This window comes from Silene latifolia, chromosome 4, assembly GCF_048544455.1.
Source record: "Silene latifolia isolate original U9 population chromosome 4, ASM4854445v1, whole genome shotgun sequence".
NCBI lineage: Eukaryota > Viridiplantae > Streptophyta > Magnoliopsida > Caryophyllales > Caryophyllaceae > Silene > Silene latifolia.
Genome location: NC_133529.1, coordinates 106,358,395 through 106,378,778, shown reverse-complemented (window position 1 = coordinate 106,378,778; position 20,384 = coordinate 106,358,395). Strand labels below are relative to the sequence as shown.

General features: G+C 42.7%; 3 protein-coding genes across 3 annotated transcripts; all 3 read right to left on the bottom strand.

The window, feature by feature from the left end:
- Positions 1 to 2,129: 2,129 nt before the first annotated feature.
- Positions 2,130 to 3,555, bottom strand: LOC141653739 (uncharacterized). The gene has a single exon (XM_074461585.1). The coding sequence runs from the start codon at positions 3,394 to 3,396 to the stop codon at positions 2,230 to 2,232; it is 1,167 nt and encodes a 388-aa protein (XP_074317686.1). The 5' UTR covers positions 3,397 to 3,555; the 3' UTR covers positions 2,130 to 2,229.
- A 3,021-nt stretch (positions 3,556 to 6,576) lies between these two features.
- Positions 6,577 to 7,971, bottom strand: LOC141651878 (uncharacterized). The gene is made up of 2 exons (XM_074459571.1): positions 7,360 to 7,971; positions 6,577 to 7,104 (listed from the first exon to the last, which is right to left on the bottom strand). Exons 1-2 carry the CDS (start codon positions 7,969 to 7,971, stop codon positions 6,577 to 6,579), a joined length of 1,140 nt encoding a protein of 379 aa, XP_074315672.1.
- Positions 7,972 to 11,213: 3,242 nt separating this feature from the next.
- On the bottom strand, positions 11,214 to 14,117 carry LOC141653738 (DCD domain-containing protein NRP-B-like). Its single transcript, XM_074461584.1, has 5 exons — positions 13,158 to 14,117; positions 12,656 to 12,756; positions 12,430 to 12,513; positions 11,728 to 11,838; positions 11,214 to 11,633 (listed from the first exon to the last, which is right to left on the bottom strand). Exons 1-5 carry the CDS (start codon positions 13,879 to 13,881, stop codon positions 11,592 to 11,594), a joined length of 1,062 nt encoding a protein of 353 aa, XP_074317685.1. The 5' UTR covers positions 13,882 to 14,117; the 3' UTR covers positions 11,214 to 11,591.
- Between the last annotated feature and the right edge of the window lie 6,267 nt (positions 14,118 to 20,384).

The following is a 20,384-nucleotide window of genomic DNA, read 5'->3' as shown; positions in this document are numbered from 1 at the left end:
ACCTGAAAATGAATCAATATCAGTGCGAGACCGTCTGATGTGGGTAGTGCTAGCAAGGGTCACATATTATCTCGTAACACGCACCCCCAAACTTACTTGGGTAGTCTTTGACCCTGGCGGATGTTTCCCTGCATTTTTCCCGCCCTAGCCATATACGTTTGGAGAGCTGCCTTAGGCCCACCATCCTGGTGTGAGTAGAGTTCAGGGTTTGTATTTTTCCCTTGCACCCTTGAGGACAAGGGTGATATGGAGGGGGCGGGAATAATGATTACAACTAAGCATGATTGGGCAATAATCATCAAATCTGATGTCAATGGTCATATACTGCTATGGCTTGCATAGCCGTTACGCTTGTGCATATGTTTTATGTTATAGGCATAGCAATCTACATCTTAATCATTAGTTTGTACAGTCTGACTTGAAGATCCATTTCGAGTTTACGAACACATAGTAAGTACAACCACAAAGGAGGTTGGTTAGGATCGAAGTTGTAATATTAAGAATAAAGAGTAGAACAAAAAGTTGTAAAGCTAGAACTTATATTAGGAACAAGAGTTAAGAGAATTTTGATGTGAAGTGTTTTTTGATTTCAACTTAGCTTGTGTTTGTAAGGTCACAAGCCTCTCTATTTATACTACTCAAGGAGGTTACATGATAAGCATGCCACATACACTTGGCACACCTTGGTGTTACACCTTGCACTACACCTAAGACACTTTGCTAGCTTATTTATTTTACACTTAACACTTATGTAGTGCTTACACCTAGCATACATAGTTTAGCACAAACAATTTACCTTAATGGTAAATGTGGATTATTTATTTACATTTACATTTCCTTGTCTTATTTCTATTATTGGTATCTTTCTGACAACTGTTCATATTGGCATTTATAAGGATAAATCATTCGAATTTAGATCTAACGCTGGTAAAGCCTAACTCTGAAGTTAGTTAGAATGTCTAACTCAGGGGCCAATCAAGTTACACTTGCTACTGTTTTGGTGTAAAATCCAAATCGGCCTCCATGTGCTAACAAGTTTCTTTGTTTGAATAGCCGTATTGATTGCGATTGCAGTAATGGTTGTGAATCATGGTTGAGTATGTGACATGGCAGCTTCTCCAGTGTTGCAATATATATAGCTGTTTGGTTCATTCTATATCATATAAGCCCTATCGGTCTAGTATCGGTTTTATTAGCCTTGTATCAATCGTCTGCGTCATATATGGCTCTGTCGCCTGAATATTGACTAGTTTTTTGGCAGCCTTTTGTATATTGGAAAGCTAAAATTTCTTGGTTTAACAATGTTTGATAAGTCGCCTAAGAGAGACTATTTAACACCAATACACCATGCCTAGAAGAGTTGGGAAGTTGCGTCTGTTAAATCATCTTGAATGTTTCCTGACATGAAATTCACGTTTTGGTTGATGCATTCTGAAATGAAGTTTATTTATTTTCCAATCTATGTATTCCCAACTTTAGGTTGATGACATTCTATTTCACTAGTCTCTCTTTGTGCAGGTTGTATTTTGCTACTGGATTACATCTACTACTCGGCTCCAAGCTTGAACATGGCTGCGCATCTGACATGACATCACGTCATATGCATTATGTTCGTGACATTAATGTATGATCTTATTACTGATTATCATTTAACATTTTGCAGTGCTTAAAACTCTCATTGTACAAGGGGCCTTTAGAGTTCCCAAAAACAGTGGCTTTCCTCAGTCAGCGACTCAGAGTTGAGAGACAAGTCAAGCGCGCTGAGTGATTTCTTTCTTCTGTAAGTTCGGTAAATCTTACTTCAAATCGTTATTGAAAGCTTCATAGCATTCATCATATAAAAATAAGGTTGCTATAAATTTTAGCCCGAATTTTGTCAAGAATTAGAATATAGCTAGCTGATTCATATTAACTTTTCTTATTTATCATACTGCTATTTTAATTTAGAAGTACATTAACTTTAGATGCGTTCAACACTACCCTTTAGTCAGTTCAGTTTCACTCTGCTCACTCTTTGTACTATTCGAAATAAACCTTAATCTTCATGTATTCATTCATTACTTCTATACCTTCATGTATCTTCAGTATCCTTGTTACGAGACAGTTTCAGGGTACAAGAGATGGAAGTATAGAGCAAAATTATGGCAAAAAATGTATACAAATATAACAATTTCAAACGTACACCCAAAGCTTTACAAGATTAGAACTTCTGAAGAGACATGAGAATTTCTAGTGACAAAGAGGGCAATGAACAAGCCCATTTTCATTGCAGTTGGGACACCTTTCCTTGTCGCCGCCAACAGTCACCTTACAACTTCCTCCACATTCCATACATGGCACAAACCTAGCACCTCCACACCCTTCACATCCTACCCACCCTACTCCTCTCTCGACTCCGGCCCCACTCAGTATCCTCCCTAGTCGACCTGTCTCGTTCAACTCAACCACCTCATCAGCCCCTCCCAAGTACCTCCCTTTAATAAACAACCTTGGCACCGGCACTGCTCCCACCTCTTCTCCTACCACACTCCTCAACTCAGCCAAGAACTCCCCATGTAAAGACACGTCTCGCTCGTCAAACACTATTCGATGGTTTTCCAGAATTGCCCTCACCCTATTACAGTTTTCAAAAGTCCTACGTACCCCTCCCAAAGATGTTGTGTAGAGCACAACTGAATTAGCTCCACGCGGGGGGCATTTCTCGGGAAATTCGCTTAGTGGGTCCCGCTTACTCTTCATTATCCTATCAAATGCTGCCTCCTTACCTTCCTTTTCTCTTTCCATCCTGTCCCTCTGTATAAACGGGTTCGCTATCAGTGACCTGCCACCTTGACTCGGATTCGACTCATCCCGAGTCGTAAAATCTGTCTTCTTTAAAGGAGCTGGGTGTTTCTTAGCGGCCATATTATTTGGTCCGTCCGAGTCAAGATCTTGACTCATCGTGGACAAGTTCTGAGTCGACCCAGCCCTTTTCAACCGAGTCAGCTGATTATTACCCATCTCATTTTTCGGCGCCTCCAGTTCAGCTAACGTATGGAAGGAGAAGCTCTTCCTTGGCTTCCGTCGGGCTTGAGTCGAGTCTTGGTCTGATTTTGGGTTTGCTTCGAGCTTCTCGACTGAAGCCGCGGGCTTCTTATATTCGACCAAGGCTTTGCTAACTTCCTCCCACGTGCGAGGCTGGTCAGATTCCTCATTCTCCAGAGTATTGAGCTTTTCAAGCAAAGGAGGAGGCACATGGGACGGGTTTTGCTGGTTCTCTAAGTGTGGGACGTTGTCAAGCTTAAGCCATGGCTCCTCTATGGTGTTGATGTCGAAAACAGCAAAGCTTGAAGGAGGCGGACGGTAAAGATCATACGGCGTCGTAGCATCAACTTGCTTAGAAGTGGCACACCCCATTGTTATTGTTACGGAGTACTTCTTCTTTGTTGTTGGTTTATTATTGTTTATGGTAGGGATTAAGCATGAGAGGTCGTCCTTGGCTTATCTTTTAGGAGATAAGAAGGCTTGTATGTTGTATGTGGGGATTGTGAAGGGGACGGGCATGAAATGGTGTGACTGTTGGATGTTTGGTTATGTAATAGCCAAGTATTTTAATTTTTGTTTACATACATATGTATTATTGCACCAGGATATAGTTTCATGTTAATCTCAAATTCTCAACCTCAAATGTGTAAAATGAGTACCTCAAATAAGTATTACATACATGTATTATTGCATAACATGTGGGGGCGTTTTTTATAGGATTTATAGGGTTTAATTGAAGACCAATTGAAACATAAGTGTAAAATTTATGCTAAGAAATAGAAAGTAGAAACTATTTATGTAGTGGTAAATATCAAGTAGTTTTTCTCATGATTGTGGGTTCGATTCCAACGCAATGCAGTTATTCATACTCTTTTTTTAAGCATTCTTTGTGTAGGTTCTTTTTTTGAAAGTAATCCCATAATGAGATTACACTATATTAGATTCATTACTTAAAATCAAATGTTCGATACATTGTGGAATAGAATTACTTGAAAAGTGATTCGAAGAGCCAATATGACAATAGTGTGCTAACCATGCGCTATTCGGTTTGAGCTCCTGTGAACATGGGTCCAAGAGACCGAGTTTAGATTATTACATCCAAGAGACCGAGTTTAGATTATTACAGCACACTTGGATGTCGTCGACAGTTAGGTAGAAATCGCTCCGTCTCGTCGTCTTCCCTTGTAAAGCCTCCACCAATTCCTTGCAATCACTCCCAACCAACACATCCTTTTGACCCCTACGAATTGCTTCTTGGATACCCGCCAAAGCTGCCTCCGCCTCTGCCATCCTTGAAGCCATATCCCCTCTCCTCCGTTCCGCCATTCCCCATTAGACTTTGCCTACACCATCCCGACAAATCACTCCTATCCCACACCCTGCCCCTCCTTCACTCCCGCATCAATATTAATAATCCCATCGCACTCCCACTTCCTCTCCACCCTACCTCCATTATCCCCTTCTCTGTTTCTCGGTCCGGCTCCTTCCTGCACACCGTTTCCTACTCTGCCTTCCTCATCTTCCCCTCTGATTTCCCTCAACACCTCCTTCACTCTCTTTATCACTCGTTCACCATTAACACTAATCCCTTCAAAGATGAATTTGTTTCTTGCCTCCCATATTGCCCAACATCCGACCATAAACAAATCTCTCTCGCTGCCATCGAAGTCACGCCACACATCCTCCACCCACTCCCTCACCCTCTCATACCCCCATCACCGATCTCACCTCCACTCCCAACCCTTCCCATACCCTCATCCACCCACCCACACCCCGTGGCAAGATGAAGACAAGTCTCCATCTCCCCAAAACATATAGGACAACCCGCATCGATTGCTTGAATACGTCTAGCTAAATTGCTCCTCGTGGCCAATGCATCGTTACAAAATTGCTAGAAGAACGTCTTGATTCTCGGCCAAATCCCTGCCCTCGAGATTCGATTCCATAACCAGCTCTCCTTTATCCTATCCGACAGCCCGTCTTCAACACCAAAGTCTCCTGCAAGGGCTTTATATACCGACTTTACCGAACATAGCCCATGCTTTTCAAGCTCCCAACACCATGTATCTTCATCCTTGTTCGTGGGGATGCGCAATTGCGAGGATTCTTTCATGTTCGAAGGGCAAAAACAAGCTTCTTAGCTTTTGCGTATTCCGCCGGCGTCCGTCAGGTGTAAATAGCTCCGCTACAATCATTTGTTGATCAGCTGTTCTCCGTGGGGATAGAATTCTCCTTGACTATGTATTAGCCACCCAGGGATCGTTCCATACCTCTGTACTGTGCTCATGCCATTGCTTATCCTTCTTCTTAACCCACGGTTTAAGACCTCCCTTGCTTCAAGGAATCCACGCCAGGTGTAGCTAGGATTAGAGCCTAATATTGTTTCATAATAAAGGAACCATTTGAGAAGTATTTGCCGCCTATAACTCGTGACATAAGGTTGTCACGATTTATAAGTAATCGCCAAGCTTGTTTTCCAAGAAGGGTCATATTAAAGTCGTGGAAATCCCGGAATCCGAGACCTCCGAGACTTTTTGGTTTGCATAACCTCTTCCATGCAACCCACGGGATTTTCCGTTTTCCATTATCCGCTCCCCACCAAAAACGAGACACCATCAAACGTAATTCATCGCAAAAATTCTTCGGAAACTTGAAGACACTCATAGCATATGTAATAATTGATTGGGCGACTGCCATTATCAATAGTTCCCTACCGGCCTTCGAAAACAGTTTATCTTTCCATTCTTGCAAATTCTTACATAATTTGTCCCGCACCACCTTCAAAACGACTCCCTTAGAATGCCCAACCATTGTAGGAAGTCCTAGGTACTTCTCATGTTCCTCCACCACGTCCACCCCTAAGCACTCAGCCATCCTTTGTTTTCGTTTTGCCACGTTCCCTCGACTAAAAGAAACTGAAGTCTTGTTATAATTAGCTTGTTGATCCGAGGCCTGCTCATAGCACGTAAGCATATCCTTGACCCGTCTAGCTTCCATCTCCGTAGCTCTCACAAAGAATATACAATCATCGGCGAAGAAAAGGTGGGATACCATCGGTGTATTATTAGCAACTCTTATCCCTCGAATAGCCCTACACTCCATGACTCGTCTCATTAATCCCGATAAGACCTCCGCGCAAAGGAGGGAAAGGTATGGTGAGAGCGGATCCCCTTGGCGAATTCCTCTACTCGGTCGAAATTCCTCCGACGGGTTTCCATCCACCATAATCGAGAATGAGACTGAAGAGACACATGCCATAACCTTATCGATCCATCCCCTATCGAAACCCATCCGATGTAGCACCCGCTCCAAAAAGAACCACTCAACTCGATCATAAGCTTTAACCATATCCAATTTAAGAGTCGTATGTCCCACTTCGCTTCTATCATTTTTCATATGATCAAAAAGCTCAAACCGCAACAATAATATTGTCTGTGATTAACCGTCCTGGCGTAAAAGCTGACTGATTTTCCGAGACTATATCGCCCAAAAGACGCTTTAACCGATTAGCTAATACTTTCGAAACTAGTTTATAAATAACATTACACAAGCTTATAGGCCAAAATCCACAATTTTATCGGGTGCTTTCTTCTTAGGGATTAAAACGATGAGAGTCTTATTGAGATTGTCTAGTATTGGCGCCCCCCGGAGAATATCTAGGACCATCTGAATCACAGAATTACCAACGATGTGCCAATAAGTTTGATAGAAAAGGACATTTATACCATCGAGGCCCGGAGCTTTAAGTGGATGCATTTGATTTAGAGCCGCAATGAACTCCTCCTCGCTATAATCTTCACGAAGTGGAGCATTCATCTCTTCCGTCACTCTCCCATCAATCACCGTTAAAGTATCCTCAAAACCAGTGGGACGACAAGAAGTAAATAAGCCTTTAAAGTATTCAATGGCAACCTTAGACACAGCTTCCGTTCCGACATGGCTTCGTCCATCATCCGTCACTAACCGGGATATACAATTTTTCTTCTTCTTTTGGCTCGCTTTCCTATAGAAATAAGTAGTATTTCGATATCTATCTCGCAACCAGAGAGCTCTAGAACGTTGTCTCCAAAAAGTTTCCTCCTGTTTCAATAGGTTTGCAATCTCCTTGACTATTCATTTCCTTTCTTGCACAGCCCATTTCATTATGCCGCCTGTATTCAACTTTCTTAATTTGTTTCGCTTATTGCGTAAGTCTCGTACTATCTTCCTAATACTAATTCTTTTCCATTCTTGGAGCGCCTATGAGCATTGCTTAAGACTGTCCATTATATTCCCGTCTTCCTTCCCCCACGCTCTTCGAACTGCCTCTTCACACCCGTCTTCCCCAACCCATACCTGTTCAAATCTGAATAGTTTGGTTCGGTGTTTTTCCTCGTGTTCTCCTCTATCCAGGATGACCATGATGGGAGCATGGTCGGACCACTCACGATCGAGATGAAGAAGTTTCGCTCTCGGGAACATATCCATCCAAGCTTGAGAGACCATTGCGCGATCGATTCTTGATTGTCTATTATACTCATCTTGCTGCCCATTGTCATATGTAAATTCATACCCCTCAAAATCAATATCCCGTAGCCCACAATCATCAACTACCTCCATAAAATTAGTCATCTGCCATTGGGGACAGTTCCCCCCCTTCATCTCATTCGCATATAAAATCTCATTAAAGTCACCAATGCAAAGCCATGGATCCGTCTCTTGTGAGCACAACAATCGCAGCAGCTCCCATGATAAATGTCTATCACTCATAGCCGGCCAACCGTAGAACCCTGTGACTCGCCAACTGACCTCAATTCCATGAATATTAAAGTCCATATGGTGGACCGATGTTGATCTAAATGTACATGTCACCTCCTTTCTCCAGAGAAAAGCTAGACCTCCAGCTTTACCCATGCTATCTACCTTCATACCATTATACTCATCCAAACACGCTCTAACCTTCTGCATCTTTACACTACTTAGTTTAGTTTCACATAAAAATACAAGAGTGGGGGCTTCTCTACGTAAGAGATTTCTAAGACCGCCTACTGCATCAGAGTTGCCCAGCCCCCTGCAGTTAAGGCTCAATATTTTCATGATGCCGGGCGGGGTTGAGCGCCTTCAACCTCTGCCTCAGGTGAACTTACACCTATGATAGTAGAAAAACGAGTCTTCTTCGAGCTTCCTTCATCACTACTCCCCTCATCAGATCGTTGCCGCTTCTCCAAACATACCCTTTCTTGAACCGTGCAAGTTATCATCTCCTCTGTCCTCTCTTGCCTTCTCCATGTTCGTACTACCCCACGTCCCCCATTACTTGTCCCGTCGAAAAATTCACAGGCCGTGTCGTTCTCCATTGCCTCCTTGCTCGTACTGATAATAGTGTATTGGCTTGTTTCTCGACACACATCTCTTTTCTCCCCTCTATCCTGACCTCCAGTCTCCTCCTTTTCCTGGACATCCTTTACAACCATACAATCATGCATCGTCACAGATATACCTTGCCCCTCCCCCCTCCCCCCCCCCCCCCGCGTCCACATCCTTCCTATTAGCATTTAAATCAGTCGCGCTAGGTCTCCTTTTAGTACCTGACTTAATGGTAATAGATTGGAGTCGCTCTATCATCTTTGCGATAATATCTTCCTCCTTACTCTTATCCTCCTCTTCAAACACCTTGGTCAGATTCCTCGAGCTTTTTCCTATACCTTCCGCCACTATTTTGATCATCTTCTATGGGGATGCCCACTATTTTGATCATCTTCCGCCACTATTTTGATCATTGACTCCATCATCCCACACAAACGCCTCGTTATCAACCACCTCATTCCCTTTCCTCTGAAGCGAACTCTCCCCCGCCATAACCACCGACACAAAGAACGACTTTCTCAAGTCAAAAGAAACAGAAAAGAAAAGAAAGAGAACAAGACTTACGTTAGAAAAAACGTAAGAGGAGCCTTCAGATACAAGGAGCGAGCGAAGACGTAGCTAAGACGGCACTCTCATAGGAAACCCTATAAAAGACTTTCGTTGATTATTATAGTGAAAATGTTAATATTAACTAATTAGAAAATAATTATACATTCTAACAGGAGTTTGACTAGTTCTTTGGTTAGGTTTTGGTTAAGTTTTCTCTTTGAAACTTAATATTTTTTAGTCTACTCATTTTTGCATTTTTATTGTCCCCTCATCTAAATTATAAAATTATTGTCTCTTACTCCCTCCCATCCAGACCAAAGGTTACAGTAACGCCTATTACTAGAATCCTAGCGTACGTCCAAACAAGATTTTAGTCATCCATTAGCCATGGATGAAAACACATCCAACAAAAGATAGTGCTCCATTCAAATCCATTTTTTCCCTTTTATTTGGACACTATTCAAAATTAAGGAGAAACTTCAATATTCTCCATAATTAATAAAAGAAAATATATCCATATGGAATCATGTTGGATTTGTTTTTAGGAGTACATTATTAATCTCAAATTTCTATAATTTACGAGTACATTATCATTTTGGGTAGACGTCTTTGTTTGGTAAATGTCATTAGTATTGGAGTATTAGTATCATGGGACGTATAATGACGATGATAGGTTGAACGTGATGATGGTTGTAATGCTTGGGAGTCAGTGTTGGATTAGTGGATTAGTAGTAGGTGTTGTGAAACTTGATAGGTAAAGTGTTGCGGCTAGTGTTGTGAAACTTGATAGGTAGAGTGTTGCGGTAGTGTGAGTCGCGTGGAGGTTAACCGTGTCCGTTGAGTTAGTGCTATGTGTGGTAGAGACCTTCCCATTGGGATGTTGTTGGGACATAGGGAGGAGCGTTAGAGGTACCGTGTGAGGGACGGGTGTGAACTTCGGGGACGGACTAAGCACAATATCAGCACTATTTATTTGTCTGGCAACCCAGTGCAACACCAACGGACTAAGCACATTGAACTAGATATTCACTTTGTCCGTGAAAAGGTGGCTCGTGGTGATGTCCGTGTGCATCATGTGCCGTCTCGTTCCCAGATTGCTGATATTTTCACCAAAGGGTTACCTCTTGTTCTCTTTGATGATTTTTGAGTCAGTCTCCACGTCTGTAAACCTCCCGATTCAACTACGGGGTATGTTAGAATATATTATGTCCATATATATATTAGGTTCATACTTCGTATCTTTATGATTGTGAATCATGTAAACTAGGTAAATATCATTTGTAATTAGGCTCCTATATCTCGCTTGTATTTGTACTTATTCTACCCTTGGATATCAATAATAATCAAGCATTACATTCCTTCAAGTTTTTACTAGTATTAAATATGTATCTCTTAATTTTCCGTGAAACAAACCTTTGTATTTAGACGTCAAGGATATCAAAAAGTTCTATGCTTGTTTAGTTGTTTACACACAACGAAAACTGAAACATGATTGTCGTGTATGTAGGTAAAGTCGGCTATCTATGATTAGTTCTTCTCTAGTAAACCCAAAAGTCGTATTTGAATTAGCCAAATGAGTGCTGGAGCAATCTGAAGAAGTCGTTCAACCACTTTGAGAATGCTGGTTTTCAACGGAATTAATTAACGGATCAACCACTTCTTTGATTATTTTCTTTCTAAAGTGTAATGCGGACAATTATCCTGTACTCCATCTCTTTGAAAAAAACGACAATTTGTAAAGCATAAAACTCATTCAAAAGCATTTTCTGCTACCTAATTTGGAATAAGGGTGGATTTTTAGCGTAGATTATCGGTAGTTTCAGCATTTACATATTCCAAAATCGAAAGAGACGGATCAAAAGTTGTTTTATAGCATGAATCAAAACTAATATACGGAGTAACTTTTTATCTCATGGCAGAGAGAGGGGGGATAAAGTTTTTTTTTTTTTTTTTTTTGTCAGAGTGAAAAAGGAAGTCCTATAGCATTCCCAAAATTACATAACGTAACCAGCCACTTGACTAAATAACGCTAGAATCCCGAGTAGCAAATCTAGCGATACAAAGCCAAAACTAAAGACTACATTAAAGTTTGCTGGAAGACTGAATGAAATTCTTAACCTTCTATTGACAAAACCAAAAAATTCAATCCATTATTAATTTCAAATTGGCGGAGATACTTAATTTAAGAATGGTTCAGGAATCAAGAACTTGTGCTGTTAGTCCTTAGACCGGAATCCATGGTACTCTACATTCTCTGGCTACGCAACTGATTTCGGGTCAAACAAAACACAATATGGCATCTTAAAAACCCAGTAATATTTATACAAGTAGCTATCTGGAATGTCGTTTTGCGATTCTGTATGATCATTATTACATATAAACAGGCAATTCTGTATGATCATTATTACATATAAACAGGCAATCCTTAGGATAAACAAGATGGCATACTTTCCGCCAACTTTACAAAAACAAAGCTTTATTACAAACCATCTGTATTATAAAACCCTAATATTTGCTAGTATGATAGTAGCCTTTCCTCCTATCATCAAACTCTCTCACGGTAGTACAGTTCCAAATGTAAGCTCATCACTGTCTACGTATCTCCTTCTCTTCGTTGTTAATTTTGTTTTTGACTTAAAACACTTGAACCCTCCATGTTGGTTTGGGTTACTTCAAGCATCGCCCTCATCGAAAATATCGAGAAGTGAAAGAGCCTGTAAACACAGCAAGAAGACGCATAAACATTAATGATTCACGTGTTATACTTGGAACATTATCTCAGGATATAGAACTCGTTTATGTGCTTACCTCAGGAACGCTTAACTCAAGGCGGAACTTGGGACCGTCATAGTGGTGAAGGATTGGCCTGAAGGCATCTTCGTCTAATGGCTCACAGAGCTTCCTAGTGTGGACTCTCACCTACACGTATTATTAATCACGGTGAATTTGGAGTCTCAAATAACCCAAAAAAGAAAAACAACACACAGCAAACTAAGCAAACTAACACAACTGCATAACTACGAACGGCATTACTATTTGCCTAACTCACTTAACAAATGTGGTTGCCGACATATAGGAGTACAGATTCTTTCAAATTTCTTATTAGTATCAGTCAACTGGATCTAACTACTACTATGTTCAAGCTCAACTTGTTGGAGCAAGAGAGTATGCCCGATTGTTGGGGACTCGTAATAGACAGCGTGGAGTGTGAGACTAATAATCAGCCAACATAGTTGGTGATAGTTTTGTTATCCACCAAATTTCTCTCAAGTAACACACAAGGTCCTACTATCCACCAAACAGGCCGTGAGTTTATGGTCACCGTGACAGAAACCTAACTATCCACCAAATTTCTCTCAAGTAACACACAACGTCCTACTAGCCTACTAGGTATTAGTTCTAACAATCGAAACAAAAGACTGAATCTAATCAACTTCACAGTAAAAAGTCGTCCTAAGGTAATTAGATTAGGTTAAAACCGTAAGGTGGTATGAGTGAATGGTAGCCAACCTGAGCAGGAAATCGAGATTCACCAGGATTCTTTTTGTCCTCCCAGGCCATTGGATCAATGTTTGTTCCACCGAAACTGGAAGCCTGCACACATTACCATACATTCGTATTCATTAACTCCCCATTGCCATTATATGCCCAAAACAATCGGTTGAATTAATCAATTACCAAAAAATAAAAATAAAAAATACTCGTATAATTTATGTTTCTTTAGCTGGAGACTAACCTCATATATGCCATGGAGCTGGTGGGTGGAGTAGTTGTAAAGGAAAAGAGGTAACCCTGGGGTTATCTGTCTCACTGAATCGCGGTAACGTGGTGGCAAACCTGAACATTTGATTCACAAAACTTGTTTTTATTATCAATCACTCAATTCACATCACATGTTCACCATTATCACAATAATCAGACGGAGGTCTCCTGGACAATAGGTTATAGGTCTCAGGTTCGATTCTCCCTCCCCTAATGTAATGCGACCAAGTGCGCGCTTTGTTGAAGCAAAAAAAAGGTCTTATTTATCTACCTTCAGATTAACCAATTAACCATGTAGGCGGTCTTTGATAGATGGCACTTTGTATATAGGCATTATGCTTTTGTCTTATCTAATCCTATTTGACCCGTTTTATTTTTGTACGGATATGTCTATCTTACACAAGAGACTTTAAGAATTAGGATGATCAAAATGAAGACCCTGATTCAATAAAAGTAGTGAAAGAAATAAAACATACCGAAGAGTTGTCTCTTGAGGTTTTCTTCCATGGTATCATTATTGCAAACAAAGATATAACCACCGACGGTCTCATTTCTTGGGAGTGATTCTGAAGGTGGCAATGTCTTGAACCTTTTATCAACTCCACTCTTTCCATTATTATCATCATTGTTATTATTGTTATTCTTTTCCTTATTATAATTATTATAATTCTCTTTTTTCACCTCCTTATTCTTCTTCCCATGCTTCCCTTCTAATATCATCCCATGCTCTTCTTCCCTCTTCATATAAGACTCATTCTTATGCCCTTTAAACCCCATATTTACATTATTATTAATATTATTACTATAATTATAATTATTATATAAATTATTATTATTGATAGCACCCTTGGAATAAACCCCTTTGTTAAAACCACCATTTAAATTAATCCCGGACCCGAACCCGGATCCGATCTTCCAAGAATCATTGTTGAAGTCAGCGTTGACTTGATGAAGAGGAGGAGGAGTAATGTTCATGTTCATGTTGATTTTATCAGTGACGAAACTACCCTTGTCGGAGGAGACATCACCACCAACCCTGATGTCGAAATTACGGCGATCTTCGGTCTTCTTAACACCGTATGAATTAACACTCCATATTGAATCGTTAAGAGAGAGATTAGCCAAGTTTGAAGAGTGAAGACGAAGCTGATCACTGAACTGCCAGAATGACTGCTGATTGTTGTTGTTGTTGGTCTCCATGTGTTCGATGAAATGCCTCAATGAATAACAATCTGTTGGGTATTATTGTTGTTGTTGTATGTGTTGGATTTGAATTGTTTAGGTTTATTAGGGTGAAAGAGAGGAGTAAAGGTTGGAAGGAGTAATATAAAGAGGAAGAAGGTGGAATGAGGAAAGTTCAAGGAAACAGAGAGATAAAGAAACGCAAGGCGGGCCTTTATGTTTGCGTGTGTATTTGTCCAACCAACACAAATGGTAGCTCATTGCTGGACTGACATATTTCCACTAATCACATCTCACCATGTATTACTTAAATCGAAGTATGCTTTTATTTTGTGTACTTTATCAAATTAAAACTCGATTATCACTACTTTTTGTTTTTTTTACTTCACTTCCTCAATACTTTTATCACAAATTCTCATTATAGACGGACACTATCCGTCTATACGTATAGACGGATACCATTTTCTCTCACAAAATACCCATTTGACATAAAGTGGGAAGCACATGGAGGTTGTCCCACCTTGTCCCCCCTACCCATTTTATTAGAGGTCTTTACCCGTTTGTTCGCCTCACCCGTCTATACCAAGACCTATTGTACTTTTATTTACCATTATAAATTAAGTTTATTATTTATTTATTAGCATTTTAACTGTGTTTTACTCCGTCGTTCCGGTCATTTGTTTATCTTTGGTTTTGGCACAAAGAACAAGGAAAAATGAGAGGATTAATTATTATTCCCTCTGTCCCGGTCATTTGTTGTACTTTTTCATTTTTGGGCATTTCAGTTAATTGTTATCCTTTCTATTTTAAAAATGAACTTGAACATCAACTTGATCATTCCACTCAATTTATTTCACTTATCATTTAATAATATACTTTAAAATAAAATACGCAAATAAATGACTAAGATGGAGGGAGTATAATTTAGAACTTATAGGGAAATGGAGTTACAAATTAGAATAAGTTGGGGTTATTAATTTAGTATTAGGTGAGCGAATAAGAGAGCGAGAGAGGCAAAGACGCGTTTACGGGGGCAAAAAAAGAAGAGAAATAGAAAGTGAAAGGGAGTGTTATCTAGAAGGTGGACGAAGTCATTAGGTGGAGTGTTATTCTTGGGTGTCGGCCGATCAGTTCACATTTGGAATTGAATAGTACTCGTAGTCGTAGCATAATTAATGTGAGATGTCGAAGATCTTTAACTTAGTCGCTAAGGAGAGCAAAGTGGGTATAGACGTGTTCTTTCAGGGATGTACATCACTCACTACATCTACATGTGCATGGCAGTCTCACTATGGCTGTGACGCTAACGTTGTTGGTATTGCCTATGAGTAATAATGAAGTGTTGGGCCTTTTTTAGGGGTGCTAACAAGGCCGAGCTTAGCTTTGCTCGACTTGTGCTCAAAACTAAAACTCGATTTCGAGCTTACCTGAGTTTGTAAAAAATGTGTTCGTTATAAAATTTGCGAGTTTTAATGCGAGCTCAAGCTCAAATCGAGCCTATATATAATGGTTAATTTTTTTTATTTTTTTTTATTCCGATATTTTCAGCAATAAAGCTCGAAGATTAAATACTTAAATGTAAAAATATTTGACAAATCGATGAACCAATTGATATATGTGATACAAAGATATAATCACGATAAAATATTTTTATAAAATCCGAGCAATATCTTATATAATTGTTCCGGGAGTAAATCCAGAGCAGATGTTTGATACCACTCGTTGCTAGTAGAATGATGTCCTTGCTAGAATCCTTCCTGCGGTCTCCTGAAACGATGAACAAACTGAAGGGCTCGGCTTTGGCCGAGCGTACTCACTCCGACGCTCAAGTCAGTAAACTTAGAGAGGTAAGTTGTTGTTACTTGGCTAAGAGTGTATTGTAGAGAGATAAGGAAGATATTACCAGATGAATAGTGTTTATTAGGTCAATTTGTGGATCCTTTCCACAATGAAGTTTGAGGAGTATTTATAGGCATTCACCTTTTGTCACGTAGTGGCCAAGTGGCCTAGTGACTCATCAAGGTGGAAAGACCGTTGTACCCTCGGCCGATGGACCTGTGGTAGGCTCACCGAGGGTCTTGGATATGAGTACGCGGAGATGTGCCTTGGCTGGCTAGTTGTCTTGCCGAGACCCAGGTCACAGGCCGATGGGCTCCATCGGCTAGAGTGTCTAAGTCGTTGACTTTGCTGTGGATATCTTTGGCCTTGCTCAATATGTTGACTTTGGTCAGCGGTGCAGAATATGCCCCATCAATTTGCCCCCAGCGTAGTCTATGCCGTGGCATGGGCTCCGATGTATGTTGAGTGTATATTCTGCGCAAGTGTTTATGCAAAAAATTTTCTGCGTCGGCTTCTTCTGATGCATCGGCTTGATCATTCGTAGGCCTACCATATCCCCCCTCCACATGGATGCGTGAAGGGTATCCGATGTGGGAAAGAATGATGATGCCGGCCGAGACCCGGCAGAGTGCGAGGTTATTTTCGATTGCCCCGGCCGGTGCTTCATGGCTTGGTCGATCATGTGGCCGGCGGAGAGCGGGTGCCTAGGAATTTGCTGTGGAAGATGAACAGGCGAAGAGATGTGAATGAGCGTGTTGAATACGCTTGGTAACTGTAGCATTGATTGACATTCAACTGTTGCAACGATTGACATTCCGTGGTTGCATGTCCGACACGTGTCTGCTTGCTGATTGGTTGACGCTTCATGGGTCAAAACGTGCTGATTGGTCCTTCTTCATGGGCTTTTTCCTATAAATAGGCGCTTATTCTCGTGATTTTGGCCATTACTTTCATTTCCTCAAATTTTTGAAAATTTTCTCCCAAAATCTTCATCTCTCTAAACTTTGAAGGACTTTCTTTTCTCGCAAATCTTCGGTCTTCGATCCGTGAGCGTGTTTCTTCAAGGTAATCAAACAAATTCTTTTATCTTGCTAGTAGTTTGTTGTGGAAATGTCTTCTCGATCTTTGGACCTAGCAAACTGCGTCGGGGCCCTAGGTCTCCTTCTCCTGAAGTTGATCCTCAAATTCTTGAGGAATGGGAGGACTCTGATTCCTATGGCGATTTTGGTGATGATTTCGGTGATGAAGTGGAAAGGCCTTGTCGCAATGAAGGGAGGCAGTACGTTATGGATCACGGCAAGGCCTGCAAGGTCCTTCTTGACCGTGCTTGGACTCATGAGCTCGCCAGTTGTTCAGGCGCTCAATTTTTCGAGGGCCATTTTTTCTTCGGTAGGGGATACAAAATTGTTATCCCTGAGGAGGGTCAGGCCGTCTGTTGCCCTCCACCGGGCCATACCGGCGTGTATATGCAGCATTTGGAGTTTGGGCTCCGGTTTCCGTTGAATGAGTACGTTGTGGCCATTATTAGAGCCATGAACGTTCTTTGCCGCATTGCACCGCACTACCGCCAAGCTATGAGGACTATAATCGGCTTTGTCTGGCTCTGTCTCTTCAAGGGACAGGCCCCAACGGTGAATTTATTCCGCCGGCTTCACCATCTCAAACCATTTTCTGGCCGCGTCGGATGGTATAGTGTGGAGATGGAGCCGGGTTATGTCTCTGTCAACAAGCTTCCTTCTTGCAAGGATCGCGGCCGGTGGGTGTACGTTAAGGTGCTTGGATGACTATCCGCCGCCCGCTTTTTCCAAAGACCGAGTTAATTTGCGGTGTGAAACTCGGGCGAGCACGATAGATGGGTTTCCGGAAGAAACTCAAAATGGATGTCACCAAGCGCTCTATCTCCAAGAGGATGAGAAGTCGGCGATGAGGCTCTTTGAGGTGGACAAGAGTGGGGTACCGAAAAATGGATTCCCAGACGCAGATCATCCTTCAGGATGAGCCGCTCTGCCATGTTGGCCTCATACCGGCCCTAGCACAGGGTGAGTGGGGTCGGTGTGAGGCCCATCGCCGCTGTTAATGCTCTTGCTGCTCGGATTTCGGTTTATTTTTTTTTTTTTTTTCTACTTAACTCTTGCTTTGTTTCTTTCGCAGACCACTTTGGAAGGTACTTGTCTGAGGATCTTCTTCGTAGAATGGGGCTGCACAAAGATGGGACCGTTGCTAACTTGCATCCGAAGGCTCCAGCCCACGACCGTAGGAAGTCGGCGGGTGACCTTATGGAACAACGGCGGAAGGGCTTGAGCGCGGAGGAGGCTCAGGCGAGGGTCGTTAGCGGTGTAGTGCGTCGGACGCGAAAAACACCGTTGACCCCGGCTCAATCTCCTATCCCTCCCCCCAAGAAGGTGGAGATTGTTGATATTCCTTCTGAGGGGGACTCTGATGCGGAGGGATCTCCTCTCATCCGTAAGAGGAAGAAGACGGCCTCTACTGCTGGCGAGGAGGTGCCTCCTCCGGTCAAGAAGGCCAGGCAAGGTAACTATCCATCCCGTGGCTAAAATCTAGCCAGGTCATTAGGTGGCCCTAATGACTTGTTTTCCGATACGCCGATACATGTCGATACTAATGCTTTTATTAAACTTTTGTAGATCAGCCGCGCCGCCGCTCTCGTTGGGCAGCAAGTGGAGGGGACCTCTGCGCAGGTTGGTGATCAAGGCGTCACCGTCAACCCTTCATCCCAGAAGGCATCCTCCTCCCAGCCGCAGGTCGGGGGTCAAATTGTCACCACCGTCCCTTCATCCCAGAAGGCTTCTGTCTCCCAACTCATAGAGGAAGGCACGAAGCTAATTAGGGAGCTTGCAAGGTGGAACGTGGCTACCGCTGCCCGTCTCAGGGAGCAGGAGAAGGACGTGGCCCGTGCTGTTCATGAGCGTAATGCCGCTAAGCAGGTGGCCGTGTCGGCGAAGCTGGGTCTTCTCAATGAGCGGAAGCTTAGGGAGATGCTTTGAGAAGGCGCTCTTGGCCGAGCGAAAAGTCGTGAGGGACGCTGAAAGGGAGGTCCTCGGCGAGAGAGCCAAGGCCAAGGCTGCGGCACGGAAGCTGCGAAGCCGCTGAGAAGGTTCGGGGCGTGCCGACCTCTATCTCCGAAAGCGAGAGGGACGAATCCGGGGGACCTTTTTAAGGCCCGGCGAAGGCGATTCGGGGCAAAGAGGCCGTCATCAAGCAGAAGGAGGAGGACATTGAGATGCTCCAAACCGTCATGCTCCCTAATCTGTGCGCCGAATTCCGGGATCTGGCCGAAGGAGCTGCCAGGGAAGTGATCGAGGAGCTTTTCCCTCTTGAAGATTCCTTTCCGTGGGACAGATACAACGAGCTGCTTGATGATAAGCTTGCGGCTAAGGAGAAAGCCATGGCGGAGAAGGCCCGGGAGGCGGCGAGGCGAAGATTGAGAAGGAGGCGGCGCGAGAAGGCCGCTTCTTCTTGAGAAGGCTAAGGTGGCCCATGAGGAAGCTGACAGAATGAGGGCGGCTGATGAAGCCGAGGCCGAAGCTGAGGCTGCTAAGGAAGCTGCTGGGTTGCCCACTGAAGAGGATGCGGCTACCGCTGCTGATGGTGAGCAATGACAGGCATAGGGAGGTGGGCGCCTGTGTCTCGGCGACTTGACTCCTCACTAACACCGTGGGTCGCTTGATGAGAACAAGTTTACAGCAGATCTGTTTCAGCTGTTCGGGGGCCAATTGTCAAGCTCTTTCACTGTCAAGCCCTTTCCGTCTGCCATCTTTTGGCGCTTCAAATGACTTAAGTTGTAGTTTTTGCTTTTCTTTCCTTGTATTTTGTACGATTTTGATAGGTTGTGTTTTGGTTTATCCCAATGGGGACGGCCGTCGTCTTCTTTTTCTTCGCCTGTAAACTGTTATTATTAATAAGAGTTCGTTTCTTTTGCCTTCGGTATGCCGAGGTCTTCTCCATAATTTTTTTTTTTTTTTTTTTTTTTTTTTTTTTTTTTTTTTTTTTTTTTTTGTTTTGCCTCGGCTTGCGAGGTCTCTTCTCGTTTTTGTCCGAGTTGCCCTCCTCTGATTAATTGAGCGTCTCTTTTGTTTCCTGGCTAGGCTTGGCCGAGGCGGTTTAGAGTGTACATCTCAACTGTTTTTAACGCTTCTAAGGCATTTCATTTGTTTACCAACTGAATCGCGCACACCGCGATCGTCACGGTGTTCTGCCGATGGGGATCGCTCTTGTCGGTTTACGAAGAAGAGTCGGCGTCCGGATAGTGTGTTACGCGGCGTCTACCACTTTAAGTGATCGCAAGCGTCTACTATTTGGGGTGACCGCCACAAAGACTACATTTCTTCATGGGGACCACCGCTCGTGTCTATGACGTGTGAGTCAAGGCGTCCGGATAGTGTGTTACGCGGCGTCTACCACTTTAAGTGATCGCCAAGCGTCTACTATTTGGGGTGATCGCCACAAAGACTACATTTCTTCATGGAGACGACCGCTCTTGTCAATCGACAGATGATGAGACGGCGTCGGCTTTTTCAACGATCGCCGCTCTTGTCGAATCGACAAGATGAGACGGCGTCGCCTGCTTCAACGACGCCGCTCTTGTCGAATCGACGGTATGAGACGGCGTCGGCTTCTTTCAACGATCGCGCTCTTGTCGAATCGACAAGATGAGACGGCGT

What these genes read in the sequence shown, in the direction of transcription:
- LOC141653739 (XM_074461585.1), bottom strand. Translation starts at nt 3,396, where the DNA reads ATGGGGTGTGCCACTTCTAAGCAAGTTGATGCTACGACGCCGTATGAT.
- LOC141653738 (XM_074461584.1), bottom strand. Translation starts at nt 13,881, where the DNA reads ATGGAGACCAACAACAACAACAATCAGCAGTCATTCTGGCAGTTCAGT. An exon ending in CCTCAAGAGACAACTCTTCG is followed by an intron (nt 12,757 to 13,157) that starts GTATGTTTTATT and finishes TCAAATGTTCAG; the next exon opens with GTTTGCCACCACGTTACCGC. An exon ending in TTGAGTTAAGCGTTCCTGAG is followed by an intron (nt 11,634 to 11,727) that starts GTAAGCACATAA and finishes CTGTGTTTACAG; the next exon opens with GCTCTTTCACTTCTCGATAT.
- LOC141651878 (XM_074459571.1), bottom strand. Translation starts at nt 7,971, where the DNA reads ATGCAGAAGGTTAGAGCGTGTTTGGATGAGTATAATGGTATGAAGGTA. An exon ending in AACTATTCAGATTTGAACAG is followed by an intron (nt 7,105 to 7,359) that starts GTATGGGTTGGG and finishes CTATTGAAACAG; the next exon opens with GAGGAAACTTTTTGGAGACA.